Source organism: Danio rerio, chromosome 22 (assembly GCF_052040795.2).
Source record: "Danio rerio strain M-AB ecotype USA chromosome 22, GRCz13ab, whole genome shotgun sequence".
NCBI lineage: Eukaryota > Metazoa > Chordata > Actinopteri > Cypriniformes > Danionidae > Danio > Danio rerio.
In genome coordinates, this window is record NC_141042.1 from 28,348,403 (window position 1) to 28,370,830 (window position 22,428).

Consider the following 22,428-nt stretch of genomic DNA (forward strand, 5'->3'; position numbering starts at 1 on the left):
CGGATGCTCACGTCAATATTATGTTTTTTCTGACACCGTACAAAATTAATTCATATTTGTACATTACTGCGAGGGTTGCGGTAGGGGAAAACGTTATTAAAATACAATTATTAAATAAAAATATTAGATAAATAATACAAATATTTCTCGCTAACGTCTGGCCGCAGCTGTATCTCTTCTAGGAACAACCCCCACGCCAACTTCTGCTGGAGTCTGGATCTGTTTTAAACAGTCATTGGATGTTGAAAATTGTAAGTACTAGAAAAGTAATATTATTATTATTATTATTTCTGATTGATTTATTTTTGATATACTAATGTAAACAGCATAAAATGCAATCTGACATTTTATATATTACAATTCATTATTTTTATTTTATTTTAAATTTTATTAATATATTTATACATGCTATTTTTTATTATATTTATTTACATCTCTGTACAGTTACTTATATATTTGTTTGAATTTGCTTTTTTTGTTGTATATTTATTTAGGCTGTATGATAAATGATATTTAGTCAGAACTGGCACTCTATAAAGCTTCAATTAAACCTGATATACAAGGCTTATTTTGACATATAAATAAATAAATAAATAAATAATTAAATAAATAAATAGTTTATATAATGCTTATATGTATGTATGTTGGGGCAGCATGGTAGTGCAGTAGGTAGCACTATTGCCTCACAGCAAGAAGTTCACTGGTTCGAACCCCAGCTGTGTGGAGTTTACATGTTGACCCCATGTTCACGTAAGTTTCCTTCGTGGTTTCCTCCGGGTGCTCCGGTTTCCCCTACAGGCCAAAGACATGTGGTATCCTCTGCGTAAAATCATATGAATAATCATATTCATTCCGCTGTGGCGACCCCAAATTAATAAAGGGACTAAGCTGAAAAGAAAACGAATGTGTGTGGATAGATAGATAGATAGATAGATAGATAGATAGATAGATAGATAGATAGATAGATAGATAGATAGATAGATAGATAGATAGATAGATAGATAGATAGATAGATAGACAGACTCACCACTTCATTAGGTACAGCTGTCAAACTGCTTGTTAACACAAATTTCCAACCAGCCAATCACATGCCAGCAACTCAATGCATGTAGACATGGTCAAGACGATCTACTGTAGTTCAAACGGAGCATCAGCATAAGGAAGAAAGGTAATTTAAGTGACTTTGTGATGTGGCATAGTTGTTGGTTCCAGACATCTGGTCTGAGTATTTCTGAAGCTGCTGATCTACTGGGATTTTCACGCACAACTGTCTTTAGGCTTTACAGAGAGTGGTCCGAAAAAGAGAAAACATCCAGTGAGCGGCAGTTCTGTCGGCACAAATGCCTTGCTGATGCCAGAGGTCAGAGAAGAATGGCCAGACTGGTTTGAGCTGATAGAAAGGCAACAGTAACTCAAATAACCACTCGTTACAACCAATGTATGCAGAATAGCATCTCTGAACGTACAACACATCCAACCCAGGATGATGGGCACAGCAGCAGAAGACCACACCTAGTGCCACTCCTGTCAGCTAAGAACAGGAAACTGAGGCTACAATTCACACAGGCTCACCAAAATTGGACAAAAAAGGTAGGGAAAATGTTGCCTGCTCTGATGAGTCTTGATTTCTGCTGCAACATTCAGATTGTAGGGTCAGAATTAGGTGTCAACAACATGAAAGCATAGATTCATCCTACTTTTTATCAATGGTTCAGGCTGCTGGTGGTGTAATGGTGTGGGGGATATTTTCTTGGCACACTTTGAGCCCATTAGTACCAATTGAGCATCGTGTCAACGCCACAGCCTACCTGAGTATTGTTGCTGACCATGTGCATCCCTGTATTACCACAGTGTACCCATCTTTTGATGGCTTCTTCCAGCAGGATAACGCACCATGTCATAAAGTATGAATCATCTCAGACTGGTTTCTTGAACATGACAATGAGTTCAGTGTACTCAAATTGCCTCCACAGTCACCAGATCTCAATCCAATAGAGTACCTTTGGGATGTAATGGAAGGAGGACCAAAATCTCTGAGCAATATTTACAGTACCTTGTTGAATCTATGCCACGAAGGATTAGGGGAGCTCAGAAGGCAAAAGGTGGTCCAACACAAAAGTACTAGAAAGGTGTACCTACTAAAGTGGCCGTTGAGTGTAGATAGATAGATAGATAGATAGATAGATAGATAGATAGATAGATAGATAGATAGATAGATAGATAGATAGATAGATAGATAGATAGATAGATAGATAGATCTACGTTTAAATGTGTGTGATTATGTAATAATAAAATATATTTATTATTTCTTAGATTTCTTTGTATATTGTATAGATGTGTAGATGGATGAATGAATAGATCCAAGACAAAAGTACACAATGTCCAAAGAAAATGATAAAGTCCTACATCATCGTGTCACCCAGTCACATAACAAATTACAGAGTCAAGTTGCATTAAAAAGGAGAGCTGTTTTGTATTCACACTGATTGCGTCATTCAAAATATACACCAAACAGAAATCAGAGTTACAGAGAAAGAGTATAATACAGTATTAAGTTAGCTTTTTCAGGAATTTACAACAAATACACATTCATTAATCCCACCGAAACTCCACCAAGAACAGAGCAGAAACATCTGTGAAATGCGATCACATTAGTTTCTGTCAAGAATAAAGGTGTGAAATGGCAAAAAGAGATTATTTAAAAGAGTTAGTTCCAGTATTGAGTTGAGCTGTACATGTTTGTGAAAGGACTGAAGTGAAGGCAGTGTTGTGACATTATTGTTCTGTCCATCTAGAGCCTCAGTAGACAGACTGCAGCGGTCAGGGTGAACACTGACATCCAGCAGGGGACCAGTATCAGTCCTGCATTTCCAGCTGAGAAAGAAAGATAAACTCCTGGTAATGAAGGCAAAAACTGTGAAATTAATATAATGATGATCAACACAGAGTTCACACTTACTTCGAGAGCACTGTTTTGTTTCTCTGAATGAACCCATCTTGTCACTGTTCTTAACAGAGTTTAGCTTCTCTGGGCTCACTTCGCCTGAAAAACAAAATGCATAACAGCATCTTTGTTTTTATCATAGACTGTAAAAAATGGATGTAGTATTCGTGACATCACCCATAGGTTTCCGAGGAACACAAAAGAAGCTACAAGTAGGTGTGGCCAACAGTCGTCATTTTCTTTGTGCATCATCGCACCGACCGAAGGATACCAAACAAGGGCAAAAAGGCAAAGCGTGAGCAGAGCTACAGATGCCTGCTAGCGTTTTGCTTAGAGAGGCGTTTTTTATTGGGAGAAATGCTTAATACTTTATTACCTGCGGCTCGTTTGTGTAATGACCACATTTACACTTTATCAATCAAGTGTTTAGTCTTTTAAAAACACTTTTGTAACACATTGAGCCACTAAACATTGTTCTTATGACGTTTTTCAACAGGAGGAAAATGATAATTACTTCCAAACACCTAAAAATATTTATAAATGCAAGGCTATTTATGAAATCCAGGCATAACACTGTACAACTACATTTCAGATGACTGTTCTAGAGCCTAGCTAATCAATCTTTCAGATTCTGGAGTGCTTTCAAACTTTAAAGAAAAATATAAATATTAAACGACAAACAAATACATTAATAGAGATGGTATATAAGTATATAATTTCACTCACTTGGAAAATGGAGGCTGCGTAAAGGGTTTGTGAGCACAATAAAGAGCACACAGCATGCTATATCATCTGATAATTGTAAGAAATAATTCCAAAAGGCAACTGACAGTGTAAAGCCACATAAAACAACACAGAAATACAATGTATATGCAGAGTTGAGCAGCTAATCAGCCGGAATCAGCTGAGGTGAAGTGACGGCTACCAGTGAGACCTAGCTGTCACTCAAGTGACCACGCCTTTAATTATGCAGACCTAATATAACTTAATATAAACATAACAGATGAGTTATAAAAAAAAATCACTCTCACAGTTCTTATAAAGAGTAATGTTAGCTGTATGAACCAAAATCGTTCTTTGTTCCAGGCTGTAAACTTCTTTTTTCTGCTGTAAAGTTGGCCATTTTAACAGTGGGCTCGATAGAAATCTGCTCTATTACAGAGCAAGGACAAGAGGAATTTCGATGAATTGCAGTTTCAGTTAATTCCGTAATTGCTTCTCGAGGGAGAGCAGGAGGTTGCCGCTTGGTTTTAAGCTATTCTCTTTTGGTAAGTTTCTACTTTTTTGTAGTTTTTAATTCTTTAAACTTTTAGAAACAAAGGTGCAAAAGCTGTCACTAGCTATGTTTCCATCCACCTATTACTATGAGCATTTTGGAATAACACGTAAAAAAAAAAATCCCCCTAGAAAATGAGATCTCAAGGGGCTGTTCTATTTATTAAATTAAAATCTGTAAGACTCTTATTCGATTTGTTTGTACACTGTAAAAAAAGTACTTTTTGAAAAATTGTGGAAACCAACAATTAAATGTTGATTCAACAAATTACTTCCCAATAAGTAATCCAAAATGTGGGGTGGCATGGTAGCTCAGTGGTTAGCACTGTCGCATCACAGCAAACAGATTGCTGGTTCGAATCCCGGTATTTCTGTGTGGAGTTTGTATGTTCTCACTGTTGGCGTGGGTTTCCTCCGGGCGCTCCGGGTTCCTCCACAGTTCAAAGACATGCAGTGTAGGTGAATCAGATTAACTAAATTGGCCATAGTGTATGAGTGTGTGTGTGAGAATGTGGATATGTATGGCTGTTTCCCACTACTAGGTTGTGGCTGGAATGGCATCTGCTGCGTAAAACATATGCTAGAATAGTTGGTGATTCATTTCGCTGTGGTGACCTCTGATAAATAAGGTACTAAGGGCGTTTTTAATCATTTTTTTGCGTCTTTAATATCTATGACAGTTTACGTTCATTAAACAGTAAGAATGATTAATAAATTCATATGAAACAGTCATTTAGAGTCACGTCTCATCTTTAGTTTCAGGCTCAGGCACGCTTTGCACTCACACTATAAGCGTACCATGCCAAAGCCCAAGTAAACCGCGCTCTGGCACGCTTCTTCCAACCGGGCCAGGGCCGGCCAAGTGAACCGTGCCTGAGCCCAATTCAGAGCACTCACACTTCTCAAACGGGCCTAGGCACGGTTTGGATTGCATAGTGTGAGTACGCTCTATGCCGAAAGAAAATGGATGAATGATTAGCCCAAAACAAAAATCCTCTCTGAATTAATTTTAGCTGATGGTCTGAAGTTGAAGTTAAAAATATATATTTACCAAACATATTAAACTGTGTTCTGCCAATTTATCAAACAGAATTGAAATATTTGTGTTTGGCCAAAAAAACTTGTGTGTGCACATATGTGTGCACGTGTGCCTATTGTTTTCACCTGGGGCATATTCAAATTCCAGCGCTGCAACAGCGGAGCTCCGACAAAACATCATATTCAGACAGATTTACCTTCACAAAAGTTATGGTGAGTACTGAATTCTATATTTATTAAATCATCTTTAAGTTTAACCAAGTGCTAATCTCTATTTTGACATAAACACAAACGGCATGGACATTATGTTAGCCTCTGACACAGGCTAATGTTGGACACAGTACATTAATGACAAACATTTCTCTGTATGTGGCACGTGAATTTGCGCATGTAATATTGAAGCCTAAGGGTGCTTTCACACCTGTGAATCGATTCAGTTGTTCCGAAACAGGGATTAAAATTGATACATTGTTGCTCTTTGCTCTTGGTGTGGTTCGCTTTCATGCTGCAAAGTTTCTAAGCGGACCAAAAGAGCTAAAACAAGTCACGTGTGAGTAAACTCTTCTCACATTGGTCAGAGTTTCACAGTTTATTTTGCAGAGTCCCGCTCAGCTGTCAGGGAAGGTGGTGGTTTGGTGGTGTTTGACTGGGTGCACGCGATGTGTCTGAAGAGTGAGGAGGGATGCGGTGGGGAGGGGTGAGAAGGGTGCGCGACGTATTTCAGGACCGGGAGGGAGACGATTGTTTACCAGGAGATTATCACTCATTTGCGGGCATCCTGGAGAACTTCCAGGAGACTTGGGATGTCTGGAATGACCTCCCGCCCTACTCATAATTCTCTCTTCATATAGGCATATATGCCTATTACATATCCATAAAACACTGATATAACCGGGCTCGGATTGTTTGCTTTCTCACTACAATCGATCCGCTCCAGAGTTAGTTTCAATCGAGCCGAGACCACCTCATTCATGCGATCTCGGAGCGATTGTTTAAGCACGGATCTGAGCGCGATCGGTGGTATACCACATTTGCCAAACGAACCGCGCTAACTGGGCAAACGAGACAGGTTCCGAAACAAAAGTGTAGGTGTGAAAGCACCCTAAGATATGGTTTTGACCATACTGATCTTTCTGGGTACTATTAGTTACTATTTATTGTTATTAATTTGTTACTTTATGATGGAAGAAACACAAATCTGCTCTAACAAGTTTTTCTTTCTTTCAGTGTAACAGTAACATGAAGTCACCATTGCTGGGTGAGGCACAATTAAACCACAATAAACTTTCACAGTAAGCACCTTTTAACAACTGAGTTTATGTTTTTTCCATGTCAGTCTCCAGTTCTGCTAGATCTAAGATGTAACTTGTGAAGTGTGAAGTTGCTTCATTGAGTGCTGTGAGTCAGTGTACGCGGTTAACCCATGAGACACGGTTAACCGTGAGCCATTTCTTAAGTTCCTCTAGTTATATGGTACCAAACTTTTGTGAATATTTTTCTTCAGTTAAACACAAAAGAAGAAATTTTGAACAAAGCTGAAAACTGGTAACCACTGGCTTCTTTAGTAGGAAAACCAGATACTGTGGATGTCAATGGTTACAGGTTTCCAAGCTGTCTTCAGAATATCTTTGTGTTTAACAGGAGAAAGACAAACAGGTTTAAAAGAAGTGAAGGGAGAGTAAATTATGACAGAATAATTAGTTTTGTGTGAAGCAAAACCCTGTTTTTTGCCTTCTAACTTCATTTATTCACCATCTGTTGTTTAAATGTGTAGAAGATTCTTTCTTTTGTTGAACATAAAATATGATATTTTGAAAAATTGTTGTAAACAAACGGGTGCTCGGCCAGAATGACTTACATTTTACATGTGAATATGCTGTTTACCACATAGCATTCTCACAGTACGGAAAGTTAATTATCAATTATACAATGCTAATAATTATGTAAACAACCATGTTCTTCCTTGAAAACACCTAAAATTACATTTTGTGACCCAACATGGTCACAAAAAGTATATTAATGGTATGGTGACATTTGTATAAGTATTTGATAGACTTAGTATTGACTAATGCTATTCAATCTTTTTACATGCAGGGCCTTTGGAAAACCACACAACCACAACTGGATGGGATGGGAATTCCTGAAACAGTAAGCAGTAGAAATTGTATAATGAGCCATACTTCAGGTTTGTGTCTCTTTGTGATATGTTTGCAGTTGTTTGATTGTTTTATTCTGCTGAACTTACTCAGTATGCTTTGTCTGTCAAAACAAGGAACAATCACGTCCATTCAAAAGTCTCAAAAAGGGAAAACTGCACAGTAATCTGATGCCCAGGTGGAGCATAAAGACCCTGTGATTTTGCACAACATTGTGAAACAGGAGAGCGGTGTATGACAGAGGTCTTTTACCCTAGGACAGCTAGAACAGTGGAGAAAATCATAGGCACTAAAGTGTTTCTTTTAATTATAATTTTTTGTTGGAAGTTTTATGGGGGTTGCAGAAGCGAAATGTTTTGAATTTAAAATATACTTTTTACTTATCTATTTATTTATTAATGTAAATTAATCTACACCTGCAGGGACTTTATGATGGAGTTTCTCCAAACTTATTATAACATTTATTTTAATTGATCTACTGAAAAAAAATACACACACACACACACACACACACACACACACACACACACACACACACACAAACACACACACACACACACACACACACACACACACACACACACACACACACACACACACACACACACACACACACACACACACACACACACACACACACAGTGTCTCAAAAAAGTCAAACAATAATATATCTTACAAGAATAAGACTACTCATCATAATAAGTACAGGAATAACAGTGCAATCTGTGCATCACAATAATTATTTTATTTACTTTCCTTTGCGGTGAAGTAATGATGGCCTAATTATGACTTCTTTTTTTTTGCTGTGTAAGGCTTAAATAAAAATGGTGTTTTTAAAATGAAGATAAGACTTCGTTCAAAGGTTTACGAGATCTGAAAGCTACAGTGCTTTAAGTTTTATTCATGAATTTTCAACTAAAATCATGAAAAAAGGTGGATTGGATTAATTGTTAGAGAAAATTAATTGCACTGGATCAGTATGTCATGTGGCGGGGAGTGGTCGTCCACACACTGCCTGTACTGTTGTAAATGTTGTAAACCACTTTCAGTTTATAACTATTTGAAACTGCCCATTTTAAGCTTTGATCCAAATTGCGGAGTTTTGGTGACTGTCGCTTTAATTTAATGTATTTTTAAATGAAGATTATTATTATTATTTGTAAATCCTACATGTGTGCAAATGAAGTTTGTGTATTTACATTTATAACTCAACATTTTATAATGCTCCTTAGTCACTGACGTTATCATCAGCAGGTGAAAATGGACGACTGCTTCTGACTTAGGGCTGTTAATATTAATGAGGCAGGGAATCGTCACTAATAACCCTAATAACTAATAAAGTTAAACTTCCATTTATTTTGACCAGGATTTGCAGAAGGCACCAACTAAAATGTCATACTAATACAACTAATAGACTGCTCAAACCACTGATCTATGTAAATATATTGCTTACAAATAGACAGCACCTGAGTTTAATATGAGTGTCACAGCAAAAGCTCTAAATACTTAGGACATTGTGATATATCAGTTTTTTCTTTTAAATAAATCTGCAAAAAATGTCAACAATTCTTAGTTTTTCTGTCAATGTGGAGTGTTCTGTGTACATTAATGAGAAAAAAAAGAACTTTAGCAAATGGTTGTAATATAACAGAATGAAAAATATAAGGGGCTCTGAATAGTTTCCGTACCTACTATATATATCAGATACATATACTATGTCACCATGTCATTAAATAATTTTCTACTCCTGTTGGGTCACAAAATGTAATTTTGAGTGTTTTCAAGGAAGAATGTGGTTGTTTATTAACTTAATAGCATAGTACCAGTATAGTAATTCACTTTTCATACTGTGAGAATGCAGTATGTGGTAAATTTCATATTCACAAGTAATATTTAAGTCATTGTGGTCGAGCACCCGTTTGTTTTCAGCAATTCTTCTAAATTTCATATTTTATGTTCAACAAAAGAAAGAATCTTCTAAACGTTTGAACAACAGATGGTGAGTAAAAGGGAATTAGAAGGCAAAAAAAAACAGGGTTTAGTTCCATGTAAAACTATGTCATAAATTACTCTCTCTTCACTGTGTCTTTCTTTCTCCTGCTGAACACAAGGATATTCCGAAAAAAGCTGGAAACCTGTAGTGACATTAATAGTATTTGCTTTTCCTACTTAAGAAGTCAATGCTTACCGGTTTTCAGCTTTCTTTAAAATATCTTCTTTTGTGAAGAAAGAAACTCCCAAAGGTTTGGTAACACATGGTAACATTTAACCAGAGGAATTTGATAAACGGCTCATAGGTTAACCATGTCTCACGAGTTAACCTCGTACATTGACTTACGGCACTCAACGAAGCAACTTCACACAAGTTACATGTTAGAGCTAGCAGAGTTTAAGACTGATATAGAATAAACAAACTCAGTTGTTAAAAGGTGCTTACTGTGAAAGTCATTGCGGTTTATTTGCGCCTCACCCAGCAATGTGGCTTCATGTTAATGTTACACTGAAAGAAAGAAATATATGTTAGAGCAGATTTGCGTTTCTTCTGTCTTAAAGCAACAATTTAATAACAATAAATAGTAACCTAAAGTACCCAGAGAGATCAGTATGGTCAAAACCATATGTTAGACATCAATATTACATGCGCAAATTTACTGTTTGTTTGCTGCATACAGAGTAATGTCTGTAATTAATGTACTGTGTCCAACATTAGCTTGTCGGAGGCTAACAAAATGCCCATGCTGTTTTTTTTTTTTTTTTTTTGCCGAAATTATTGAGACCAGCACTTGGTTAAATACAGAATTCAGTACTCACCATAACTTTTATGAAGGTAAATCTGTCTGAATATGAAGTTTCATTGGAGCTCCGCTGTTGCAGCGCTGGAATTTGAATATGCGCCAGGTGCCAACCAACGGTACACGTGCAAGCATATGTGCACACAGATTTTTTGCTTCAAATTTTGTTGGCCAAACACAAATACTTCAGTTCGGTTTGATAAATTGGCTGAACAAATTTTTTTATATATATATGGTGAATATATATTTTTAAATTTAACTTTTTGCTTTGGGTTAATTATTGGAAAGTAATTTTATTGAGTAAACATTTAATTGTCAGTTTTTCACAATTTTTCAAAGAGTAATTTTTTTCAGTGATGCTACAAGTGCCTCATTTTAAAGATGTTTTATCAGAAGCTTAAACAGCTTAATATTGTGTGCTTTAGTTTACCTGACACCACAAAATTGACCTGCTGGCAAGTCCCATTAGACAATGATGAAGGAGACCCAGGTAAGATGGAGATTCTGGAGATGGGGATGTTCAACACCTCTGCCACTTTCTTACGGAAATCATACCTGTAAATGTGTCATAATAAAACACATATTGCTCTAGTAAAGATATATTCAATGTACAATGTAATAGTTGGGAGTTTGCATGTTCTCTCTGTGTTCACATGAGTTTTTTCCCGGGTGCTCCGGTTTCCCATAGTCCAATAACATGCGCTAGAGGTGAATTGGATGAACTAAACTGGATGTAGTGCATGAGTGTGTGTGTGTGTGTGTGTGTGTGTGTGTGTGTGTGTGTGTGTGTGTGTGTGTGTGTGTGTGTGTGTGTGTGTGTGCGTGTGTGTGTGTGTTGTGTGTGTGTGTGTGTGTGTGAATGAGAGAGTGTATGGGTGTTTCCCAGTTCTGGGATGCAGTTGAAAGGGCATCCGATGTGCAAAACATATGTTGGAATAGTTGGCGGTTCATTTCACTGTGTTTACCCTTGATAAATAAGGGACTAAAACTAAAGAAAATCAATGATTGGTCAACTCTTTTAATTTTACGTCATATAATGGACTAAAATAATAAAAATGATCTGTGTGTACTTTATGTTTGTACTTTCTTATTAATTTGAATGAAAAAGAGCAAAAAGTGAGGTTTTCCCCACTAAATTCAATCAGTTACCCATACTGTATGTGCGGCCATACTTTCAATACTCATATGTAAACAACATTGTGATGTTATGTACTGAATATGCTTCTCTGCATATTTATGCTGTTTAGACAATAGAGGAAAAATATGTGTAAGCTTCTATATCAGAGAAAGACTTGGTAAACAGAAATAGGTGCAATACTTTTACGAACAAATTTAATAACCACAAATACCTTTTGTTCCTCAAACTGCTTCTTTCTCTTCTGCTTGATTTGTTATATTAGTCTTTAGTGCTCAATTTTGAAGTCTAATTAATTTGTATGGCCAAAACATGACTATAAACAGGGCTTGACATTAACTTTTTTGAACACCAGCCACTGTGGCTAGTAGATTTCCAACATTATTGGCCACTCCTCATTTTCACTAGCCACAATTTGTTGTGGGGAAAATATATTTTATATGCATATATTTGACTTTAATATGCTAAAATGACTTGATTTAGGTTGTGTTATGTCCACATGCCTCCTCATTCATTTAACTTTTTGTGGGTTGTGTATGAATGTATGTATTATCTCCGACCACACTAAAATAAATAATTATTTCTTTACCACAAAAATTTTAAATATTTCAAAAGAAGCAAAATATAGCTGTATACATGCTCTTTTATTCAACAAAATTTTTCTTTAAAAAAATGTACATAAAAAAAATGTGCCATGTATCTAAAATATGCACAGTAGTCTGTCCTGGCTGAAGGTCCCAGATCACCAGTTACATCACATAAATGGAGTTCATCTCATATAAAAGCAATGTTATCGTAAAAATTATATATCTGCCAGGTGGTGCATTAAACCAGAGGCTCCTCTCCTGTTTTCAAAATGCATCACAAACTGCTTGAGATGATACTATGATAATTGGTGATGAAAATAAATTATATTCGATAAGATGTACTTGTGTTTACTAACTGTTTATTCAGTTAAACATAAATTCTGAACTATAGCCCTACATAAGCTCCAAACAGCGATTTTTGATGACCTTAATCCGACTAAAGTCATCTGAACTAAACAGAAATGGAAATAAGAAGTGGAGTATGCATATATTAGTGACATTACTGAAGTAAAGACTGCGATCAAACTATTAATGTCATGTAGGACTTTTCGTCATATTTTTCAACAAGATCCACACTCGTGGCTGTCATTAAAGGACCACACACATGCACATGGCAAAATGCAGAAGTTTTTTCTTTCCATTTAGCGTGCGTTATTAAATTCCATAACGCTCTCACCAGTACTTACTCCTTATTTATGTCTAATACCCCATTGTGTCACGGGGGCATGAATGAAATGTTCATGAGTGATGGTGAAACTGCTGAACTGCAGTTAAACTCACCCAAAATTACAGCAAAGTCTTACATGAAAGCACTTCACATAAACACCTTCACAAAACAAGGCAAATAACTAGATTACAGATGTCCATGTAAATGTATTCAGTAGTGTCTTCTAAGAAAGTGAAAGATCCAAAAAGGCATCCTGCTGATTTGATTCAAAAGGGCACTTTTTTTTTGTCAGACAGCTCACCAGTCAGGTATACATCCACGCAGCAGGACTGTGTGTGTGCAATCATGCTTCATCGCAAGTGATCATCCTTTCATTCGGTATTTACCTGCTTTCTTTTGCTTGCGCGAACACAATTAGTTTTTGTCAGTCGTGCTGCTTCTCAAGTCCAAGATCACATTTGCTCGAATATTGGGCCATTTTTAATGTCGAACCCTGTTTTTTAGAAAACTACAATTTAAAAATGATTTCTAACCAGCCAAAAGTGGCTAGTGGGAGTGTCTGTCTAACCCACGATAGCTGAAATCTACACCAGTTGGCGGGTATTAATGTCAAGCCCTGACTATAAATGATACATTTTCAGCATCAGTAATTTAACAAAAAATGCAAATTTTATACAGTTCAATGGCATTTTTACATTATGTGTCTCCAAAATGTCAGAATCAAGCCGCATCATAGAAACACACTTTAATAATTTAATAACAGTTATTAAAATCTATGCTAAAATAAGACATGTATGGAAAATTGTGTTACTAGTGGCAGTCACTAGTGACCTGAGGTGTATAATAGTGTACACTGTAAAAAACAAATGCTGCCTAAATTAAAATTTTAAATTTTAACTATCTTTGCCATAATGACAGTAAATAATATTTTACTACATATTTTTCAAGACACTGCTATACAGCTTAAAATGACATTTAAAGGCTTAGCTGGGTTAACTAGGTTAACTAGGCAGGTTAGGGTAATTAGGCAAGTAATAATGGTTTGTTTTGTAGATAGAAAAATAAATAGCTTAAAGGGGCTAATAATTTTGACCTTCAAATGATTAAAAAAAATTAAAACTGCTTTTATTCTAGCTGAGATAAAACAAATAAGACTTTCTCCAGAAGAAAAAAATATTATCAGACATGCTGTAAAAATTTCCTTGCTCTGTTAAACATCATTTAGGAAATATAAAAAAAAATAAATAAAAAAAAAAGGGGGGGGGGGGCTATTAATTCTGACTTCAAAAAAATGTACAGTTGAAGTCAGAATTATTAGACCCCTTCGAATTTTTTTCTTCTTATTAAAATATTTTTTAAATGATGTTTAACAGAGCAAGGAAATTTTTAAAGTATGTCTGATAATATTTTTTCTTCTGGACAAAATGATTAGCCCCTTTAAGCTATATTTTTTATCGATAATCTACAGAACAAACCATCGTTATACAATAACTTGCTAAACTATTATGTTTAGAAATGTGTTAAAAAAATCTGCTTTCCATTAAACAGAAATTGGGGAAAAAATAAACAGGGGGTCTAATAATTCAGGGGGGCTAATAATTCTGACTTCAACTGTATGTATATATATATATATATATATATATATATATATATATATATATATATATATATATATATATATATATATATATATATATAATTTATATATTATTAATAATTACATTAAATATCTTCTATCTTTTTTTAATAAAACTAATCATTATTGAAGATTGTACCTGTTGAAGGAGTCGATTTTGGGGAAGATCTGCAGAGCAGAAGGGGATTCTGGGTAAATATCGGCACATACAGCTGTGGTACCATTAACTCTGAGAACTAACGCCCTCTGGATAACTGTGGATAAAACATTTAGACATTTTCTGAGTTCAGAATCTGAATAGAAATATAAGTGTAAATGTGAAAGTTGTTCATGTAAGCTACCTGTAAAGTCTCCAGTAAGTTGCACTAAAGAGTCAGTAAACAGCTGTCTTTTGGAGAGACGTATGGGTCCATATCTGCCTGTCAGATCGCCAACCATACAGGCCAAAGCCCTGGTCTGAGAACAGTTGTTCATCTAAGAGAGAAGGATTTCTGTCTTAGTTATTCTGGATAGTGTTTGATGATAGACTATTATTGTATAGTTTTGTACATTTGTCATGTTGAACGGATTAAAGATCTCGTCATCTTCAGGACATGAGCCATCTGGGTACATGGGTTTATCTGCAATGTACCAGGAAGCCCATGAAAACTAGAAAACAATGAGAGAATTCAAATTCAGTGAAATAAAATATGTCGCAGTAATATGAAATTTTGACAAAAAATTTACTTACATTTGATGATTGCAGATCGACCTCTATCTGAACATCACCGTAACTGCCATCTGGAAATGTCTGCTGGGACTAAAGACATGCACATCTTCTCATTTAGCATTTATTTAATGTTTTTTTGTGTGTATTATAGACATTTAAACATGTATAACAAACATTACTGTAATATTTAAGATATTTGTATATTACATATTATCTTTAAATAAATATTTTATGTAATATATATTTTTTCATTTTATTTGATGCACTACACCATTCTTTTATAATAAAATTGATTATTACTTAAAATTAAAATAATATATTTAGCTTAGAGTTGTAAAAAATATTTTATTATTAGAAATCAAATAATATTTTTAAAATAGACAAAATATTTTTATGTCTTTATTAAATCTATTAAGTAAACTACATTTGTCTAATATTAATATATATTTTATATTCATTTTATTAAACATCATGCATTAATATTTTATATAGTATCTGCATGTTTACTTGAAATATGTGAATTCATGTAGTTATATTAAAACTAATTACGTGATTAAACATAGAATATTTGAGCACAAGTACACATATATAATCAGTAAAAGAAATAAGCGTATGCAGTAAGAATTCTACATAATTTTAATAAATAAAAAAAAATATTATTTATTAATATATTATTTATTAGGCGGCACAGTGGCTCAGAGGTTAGCACTGTCGCCTCACTGCAAGAAGGTTGCTGGTTTGAGTCCTGGCTGAACAAGTTGGCATTTCTGTGTGGAGTTTACATGTTCTCCTCGTGTTCGTGTGGGTTTTCTCCAGGTGCTCCAAAGACATACGGAATTAGGTTAACTAATTGGCTGTAGTGTGAGTGTGTACAGGTATGTGTGCTTGTGTGAGTGTGTCTGTGTGTAAATTGTGAGAGTGTATTGGTGTTTCCCAGAACTGGGTTGCACCTGGAAGGGTATCAGCTGCGTAAAACATAAGCTGGAACACTTGCCGGTATATTTCGCTGTGGCGACCCCTGATAAATAATGGATTAAGCCGAAGAAAATGAATGAATATTATTTTATTAGTTATACCAATAATATAATATATAGACTAGTATACATATTGTCGTGTATAGAATAAATATGCTTGCATTTTAATCTATTATTTTAAAGTAAAAAAACATTATGCGTTTTGTTCTTAATCATATGAATCATTCTTGCTCACGCAACATCAACACCACAAGACAGCCACGTAACATGTGCTGCATGTGACAGATCCATCTGCCTGCAGCAGAGTTGAGCTTCACACCGTCCCAGCAGGACAACTAGAGCCCTACCCTCCACATCCACAGCCTCACCCAGTTCCCCATCTCCCCTCACCACCCCACCCAGCATTATAATTACTGTCATCTTTTTGTGGCAGATTTAAAGTGACGGTAGATTTTAAGGCACTAAAGTGTAGGAGACAGTAGGAAGGTGATACTTATTTTTTTACAGTTCCCTTTTTTTGTTGTACAACGACAACAGTAGAAACATTAATTAATTTTTCTTTGGCTTAGTTCCTTTATTCATCAGTGGTCGCCACAGTGGAGTGATTCGCCAACTTATCGAGCATATGTTTTACACAGAGTATGCCCTTCCACACATCCATACACTCTTTCACACACATACACTACGGCCAATTTTGTTAATTCACTTCACCTATATCACATATCTTTGTACTGTGGGGGAAACTGGGAACACGAGGAGAACATGCAAACACTACATAGAAATGCCAACTGACCTAGTCGGGAACTATTCGGGACCTTGTTGTAACCTGCGACCTTCTTGCTGTGAAGCAACAGTGCTAACCACTGAGCCACCGTGTCGCCCACAGTGGAAACAAAACAAGCCATTTAATGACACATTAGTAACATGATCCAGGCAACCATCCTGAAACCCTACCATCCCTATGATGTGTTTTGAACATGCATGTAGCTTCTACTTTTATAAGTAGATGTTTTTTTTTTTTTTTTTTACCATCATCACTGTCCCAGTGACAGCATTACTGAACGTGGCCTCTGCGGTCACCCAGTTTCCATCTTTAGAGGCTTCTGCTGATATATCAGCACACCTCATTCTGGAAATAGCAAAATAAATTATGTTAAAGGGATAATTAACCAAAAAATAAATAAAAAATAAAAATTATGTAATGATTTACTTGTTGCAAAACAGCAACCAGCAACCATTACCATCCATAGGAAAAAAACAAATATTATGGAAGTCAATGGTTACAGGTTTCCAACTTTTTTCCAAAATATGCTCTTTTGTGTGATGTTTTCAACACACACACACACACACACACACACACACACACACACACACACACACACACACACACACACACACACACACACACACACACACACACACACACACACACAAAATACTCAAACTTGTTTTGAACAAGTGGAGGGTGAGTAAACATAAGCAGAACTTTCCTTTTTGGTTGAACTTTTGCTTCAAGTTAACAATGGTGAAGTGTAAGCTTCATGATTCAATCCCCATCCCCCAACATTCCTTGGTAGGTCACGTTTTGCTTGCATATATAAACATTACAAATGATAAAGTGTAGTGGAATGAGGAGTGCGAATATTCCCACACATGCTTTTCATGACAGGGTGGTTTTTAGATATCTCAGAAATCTGACCCCATAATTATTACAAACAGCTCTGCGGAAAATTTAAATGAAGTCTTTTTGCCATTGCACTTAATTATGCCTGCTAAGGAAAAATAAATGACAACATCAACTTCACTACTGCCTAACTGTGGCAAACTTTGCCAACCTTTGATATAGACACTTAATGAGGAACTGAGACAAAATGCAGAATTGGGAATCATCTGCACCACAACCTACACCTGCAGCTGTTTTCCTATTTATGGTTCTGCTTCTAACAGTTTAAAAGAAGAAGCAAACTAGTAGTTACTCTTTCAAATCTCAAAATAGCAAATGTCAGGTGAAGGAACTAACCTTGAGGTGTTACTGTAATGTATGACCAAGGACCGACCGATTATGCTGTTTGGTCCTGAAAGGGGCATATTACCATCCCTGTACTGGTTCTGAAAGTTGTTCTGACCTGTCAGGTCTCCAAACTTCCCACTAATGTCTCCAATCTCATACTGGTCAACCGTGCCATTCCCTGGAGCTGGAGATAAAGTTGCATTTACAGAAAATGGGTTAAAGTGCCCCATGATGTTACTGTCAGAACAGGGATCCTGGGTGCTCTTGATTGGGAGCATGTGGATGTGGTAGCCTCCGGCTTTTGAGTTAAGACCAGTGAAGGAGATGTCTAGTATTGTTGGTCCCTGAGGAGAGACTTGGGAGAATCGGATTTGTCCTCCAGAGGATTCAAGGCCAAACCAGGATTTTGATAGAGCAGAAGGAAAGCGGTACAAAGTAAGGTTTGCGCAAGCAATTCGGGTTGCTGTTCGGTCTGAACCGTGTATCACTAAAGAACGGCCAATCATTCCAAGCACCCAAGAGGTGGTGTCAGTGAAAAAGTTCTTGGTTGCCACCGACCCCATGTCCGACTGCAAGTCTAGAGTCTTATGCTTGCCAGAGATATCCCCAACTTCACAGGCAAAAGGGTTCCCGGGACTACAGTTAACTGTGTATGCACTCCCCGTGGTGTTGATGTTGTAAGGGTTCCAGTGTCCTCCAGTGGACAGACAACATCCCACGTCACTGTCTGTCTCAGTGCTGATGGGATAGTTGTGGATGTGCCAACTGTGATTCACTGTGGATTGTGCAGAAAGTTGTCCATAAGATAGGTCAGCGAATATGGCGACATCTGAATACGGATCACCAGTAAGCTGGCTGAGGAGGACTGTCCCCACAACTGGACCACGAAAGACAGCCTTAGCAACAGTAACTTCACCAGGGTAGTCTATACTTGAACAGGCAAATCTGGTCCCATTGGGCATGTGTATCACAACGGAGCGACCCACAATGCTATTCCACCCAAACAGAGGTAGGTTCCAGTCTATGAGAGTAGCCTGAAAGTTACTTGTATTCTCCAGAGATCCATGCCTGGAACTCAGATCTCCGACCTCAAAGCGATCATGAGTGGAGCCTTTTGGTGGTGGATATGCCGGTGCCTGAACATTCACATTGAATGGGTTCCAGTGCCCCCCAGCATTGTTATTACTACAGCTGCTGTCTGAAGGAGACCTCATCTGGGGTAGGGGAAATTGATGAACATGGTATGGCCCAACTCTTCTGTTCAGGTTAGTCAAGTTAACGGTGATGGTGGTGAGATCGAATGGAGATTTTTGCTGGAAGGAGAAGTAGCCTTTAATCCCTTGCATGTTCAGCACAGCGTTGACTGTCTTCTCTGAAATACTTCGGATCTCTGCACAAATGTAGCCTGAGGTCAAGCTTAGGACAGCAAATCGATTAGGATTGAAAGTGGAGATTTCCAACCGAGACTTCACAGCTTCTAGAGATGATCCCAAATTTAAAACACCCAGCTTTGTCAGGCTCTTGGGATCAAGACTACTAATGAGGGTAGTGCAGCTCATGACACTTTGGGACACAAAAATAGTGACATTTGTTAAAGTACTGGTCTGATCAACATTTCGTAGATTTGAGAGAACTCTTGCCCCTGCTTCTCCTGTGAGTTGCCGTATGTAGACGTTTCCAGACACGGGACTAAAAAAACGTGCCTGCAATGTTCTTACCTGGGAATCTGGGGTGAGTGCTGCACAAACTCTAGTCCCATTACATGTGTCCACCAGCACAGAGAGGGCATCCAGACTAAGGTGCTGCTCAAATAAAGTGGACACATTTACAGTAGCCTGAGGCTGTTCTACAAAAAATGAGAAAACACTGTCTCCTATGTGCGATTTTTGACAGGGTGAAGCAAAATGGCCGTACATAACTGGGAACGTAGTGAGTGAGATGTTGAATGATTGACATCTGCTGGTTCCTGTGAGATTAACGGTGGACCTCTGATCTGCGGAGTCGAATCGGATCCAGCCAGTGATCCCCATCATGTTGAAGTCAGCCTGATACCGTACACAAGAAGCTGAACCTAAGGGAAGGCAAGAGTATACACAAGAAGCAGGAATTAATGGTTATGAAACTGTTTGTGCTTTTAAACATTAAACAGGGTTTTTTTTGGGTGAACTATCCCTTTAATTTTAGCCAATCACATGCAGCTATATCAAACACACCGCTCAGATACTGTGCTCTGTTTTGAAATATTCATATTACAAACCGAAATGCTAAGTCATGTTTTCTTTGTAAGACTAGACATGCTACACTTCACCACCTCATGTGTTATGTATACATTTGGTTAACACTAACGCTGATTAAAGTACATTATTATTGACTTTAAAGGCTCTCAGGTGACGGTGGGTTCAGGTGTCGCAGTGTCAGATGTGAACATTTCTAAGAAATTCTGTAACATTGCCCTATTCAGTTCAGGCAATTGTGGGGTATAGTGCATAAATAAATAATGTCAAGTTGAGTCACACTGAGCAACAATAATCAAACAATCAACCTTTTCCACAAAACTCCCGTCCATGAAAATGTCAAGGACGTTTTTACTCTTCCACCTCTTTCTCTTGTGAAATAGTTACAAAGGTAAAATCAATTGTGCACTCATACAATTTAACTTTGCATACAGTTTAACTAAGTTAACCAAAAAATAGGGCAGCAATAATTAACTGCTTTTATATGCAGTAAAACACAGCATCCTTATGTTCAAGCTTGTTCATTTGACATTGCATTTTATCTCCCTTAACACAAAGTGTTGTGTATAAAAACAATGTATGAACAGGTTTCACTGAATAATTTAGCCGATGTTAAGCAATCACACATTAATACTGCGTACAAAGATAAAAAATAAAAAAAACATCAACAACACATTATGATGCAAATGCAGTACATCTTCCCTTTATCTATTATCAATTGTTTATCGATTTAAAATTGAAAGAGAAATGCTTTGAACATGCAGTTTTGGGAAGTAAATCCTTATTTTATTGGATAAAAACAAATTATCGCCACTTACCCCACAGGATGAATAGAGTCAAAGCTCCTTGAAGCAACATGTTGGCAGTTGTAGTTTGTGTGTGCATTTGCAAGAGGTAGAAAGTGAGGTAGACTCTGTGCGTCTGTCTAATCTTCAGCACAGGACTAGTCTGTGTTGATGTGTGCACATTTGTGTGTTTGAGTCAATTCTTGCTGCCTCAGTGTGTAGCTGTGTGGTTTGAATGAGACTCTGCCTTGTCTGCTGTGTAGTCTGAGTCTCAAGGGAGACAAGAGTGGGAGGGGCTTCTCTACATCCTGTGTTCATGCGTTTCTTGACATAGACATTGAACAGATGGCATAAAATATATAACAAACATGAGATTTAGCAACTTCAAATATCAAATATTAATAATATATTATAATATATTGTAAATATCAACCGGCTACTACTTTACTGCATCTTGAAACTTGACTGTTTATCTGAATTTATAGTTAGACACATTGTAGTAAGGAATGTGATAGATGTAAGCGATTTTGCTTAAAGTAATACAATAAAACAGTACAACTGTATTATAATACAATTCTACTTTATAAATACATTATCAACCTATAGGAAACATGCTATTAAATGCACCATCAGTCGAGATGGTAAAAACAAAATAACTAAAAATCCTGTTTAGAAATCCAGTTTGTCATTGATTTCGGGTAAAATGGATTTCAGAGGTATTTTTCCTTTGAATATTTTTGTAATTATTCTTAGAAACATTTATATTAGGATCTCCACATTATAGCGAATCCCATTGTATAAAGTCATGCAATACTGAGTTAAGAATTTTGCATTATTATTACAATATGGCAAATATACAATGTTAGGAAAACTCATTGACTCTTTTAAGATTTGTTTTTGGTGCTTTTGCCTGTATGGGGTGGGTTTTGTTTTTGTGAAAAGCCCTGAAGCCAGAGCACAATGGAGCTATATGTCAGTGCACTGCACATTGGGCTTTTGACACTGTAAAACAACACATCTGTCCTTATATGTTGACATACTGCACATGTTAAAGAGTTTAGAGTGGTGGTGTCCAAACTCGATCCTGGAGGGCCGGTGTCCTGCATATTTTTTGTTTCAAACCCTAATAAACACACCTGAACCTGCTAATCAAGCTTTTAGGTATACTAGAAACTGCCATGCAGGTGTGTTGAAGGAAGTTGAAGCTAAACTATGCAGGACACTGGCCCTCCAGGACCGAGTTTGGACACGCCTGTTTTAGAGTTTTTGAATGTGTCATTTATATATCTACTGTATGGTGAAAGGCCTCTTTAAACATTTAAAGTAGAATAGTTCACCCAAAACTGAAAACTTTGCCATCATTTATTGACCCTTCACTTATTACAAACCTGTTTGATTTACAGATTTCTAACATTTTTCAAAATATCTTTTTAAGTCATAAAGGTTTGGATCCACTTGAGGTAAATGATGACAGAATTATAGGTT

General features: G+C 36.7%; 1 protein-coding gene and 1 long non-coding RNA gene across 2 annotated transcripts in view; one reads left to right on the forward strand and one right to left on the reverse strand.

Moving 5' to 3' along the window:
* The window catches only part of LOC141380295 (uncharacterized), a 29,404-nt gene that overhangs the window by 298 nt on the left and 6,678 nt on the right, over positions 1-22,428 (forward strand). Inside the window, exon 2 of the long non-coding RNA XR_015522181.1 lies at positions 168-251. This is a non-coding gene — a long non-coding RNA (uncharacterized LOC141380295). The remainder of the gene's footprint in view (positions 1-167; positions 252-22,428) is intronic.
* cusr (Copper-only SOD repeat protein) lies at positions 2,449-21,188 on the reverse strand. The gene is made up of 10 exons (XM_087304432.1): positions 20,977-21,188; positions 17,934-19,995; positions 16,943-17,042; positions 14,961-15,029; positions 14,780-14,878; positions 14,572-14,704; positions 14,370-14,484; positions 10,636-10,760; positions 2,960-3,043; positions 2,449-2,874 (listed from the first exon to the last, which is right to left on the reverse strand). Exons 1-10 carry the CDS (start codon positions 21,041-21,043, stop codon positions 2,792-2,794), a joined length of 2,937 nt encoding a protein of 978 aa, XP_087160558.1. The 5' UTR covers positions 21,044-21,188; the 3' UTR covers positions 2,449-2,791.

What these genes read in the sequence shown, in the direction of transcription:
- cusr (XM_087304432.1), bottom strand. Translation starts at nt 21,043, where the DNA reads ATGCACACACAAACTACAACTGCCAACATGTTGCTTCAAGGAGCTTTG. An exon ending in ACTTACTGGAGACTTTACAG is followed by an intron (nt 14,485 to 14,571) that starts GTAGCTTACATG and finishes TTTTATCCACAG; the next exon opens with TTATCCAGAGGGCGTTAGTT. An exon ending in AACAAAACAGTGCTCTCGAA is followed by an intron (nt 2,875 to 2,959) that starts GTAAGTGTGAAC and finishes TTTCTTTCTCAG; the next exon opens with CTGGAAATGCAGGACTGATA.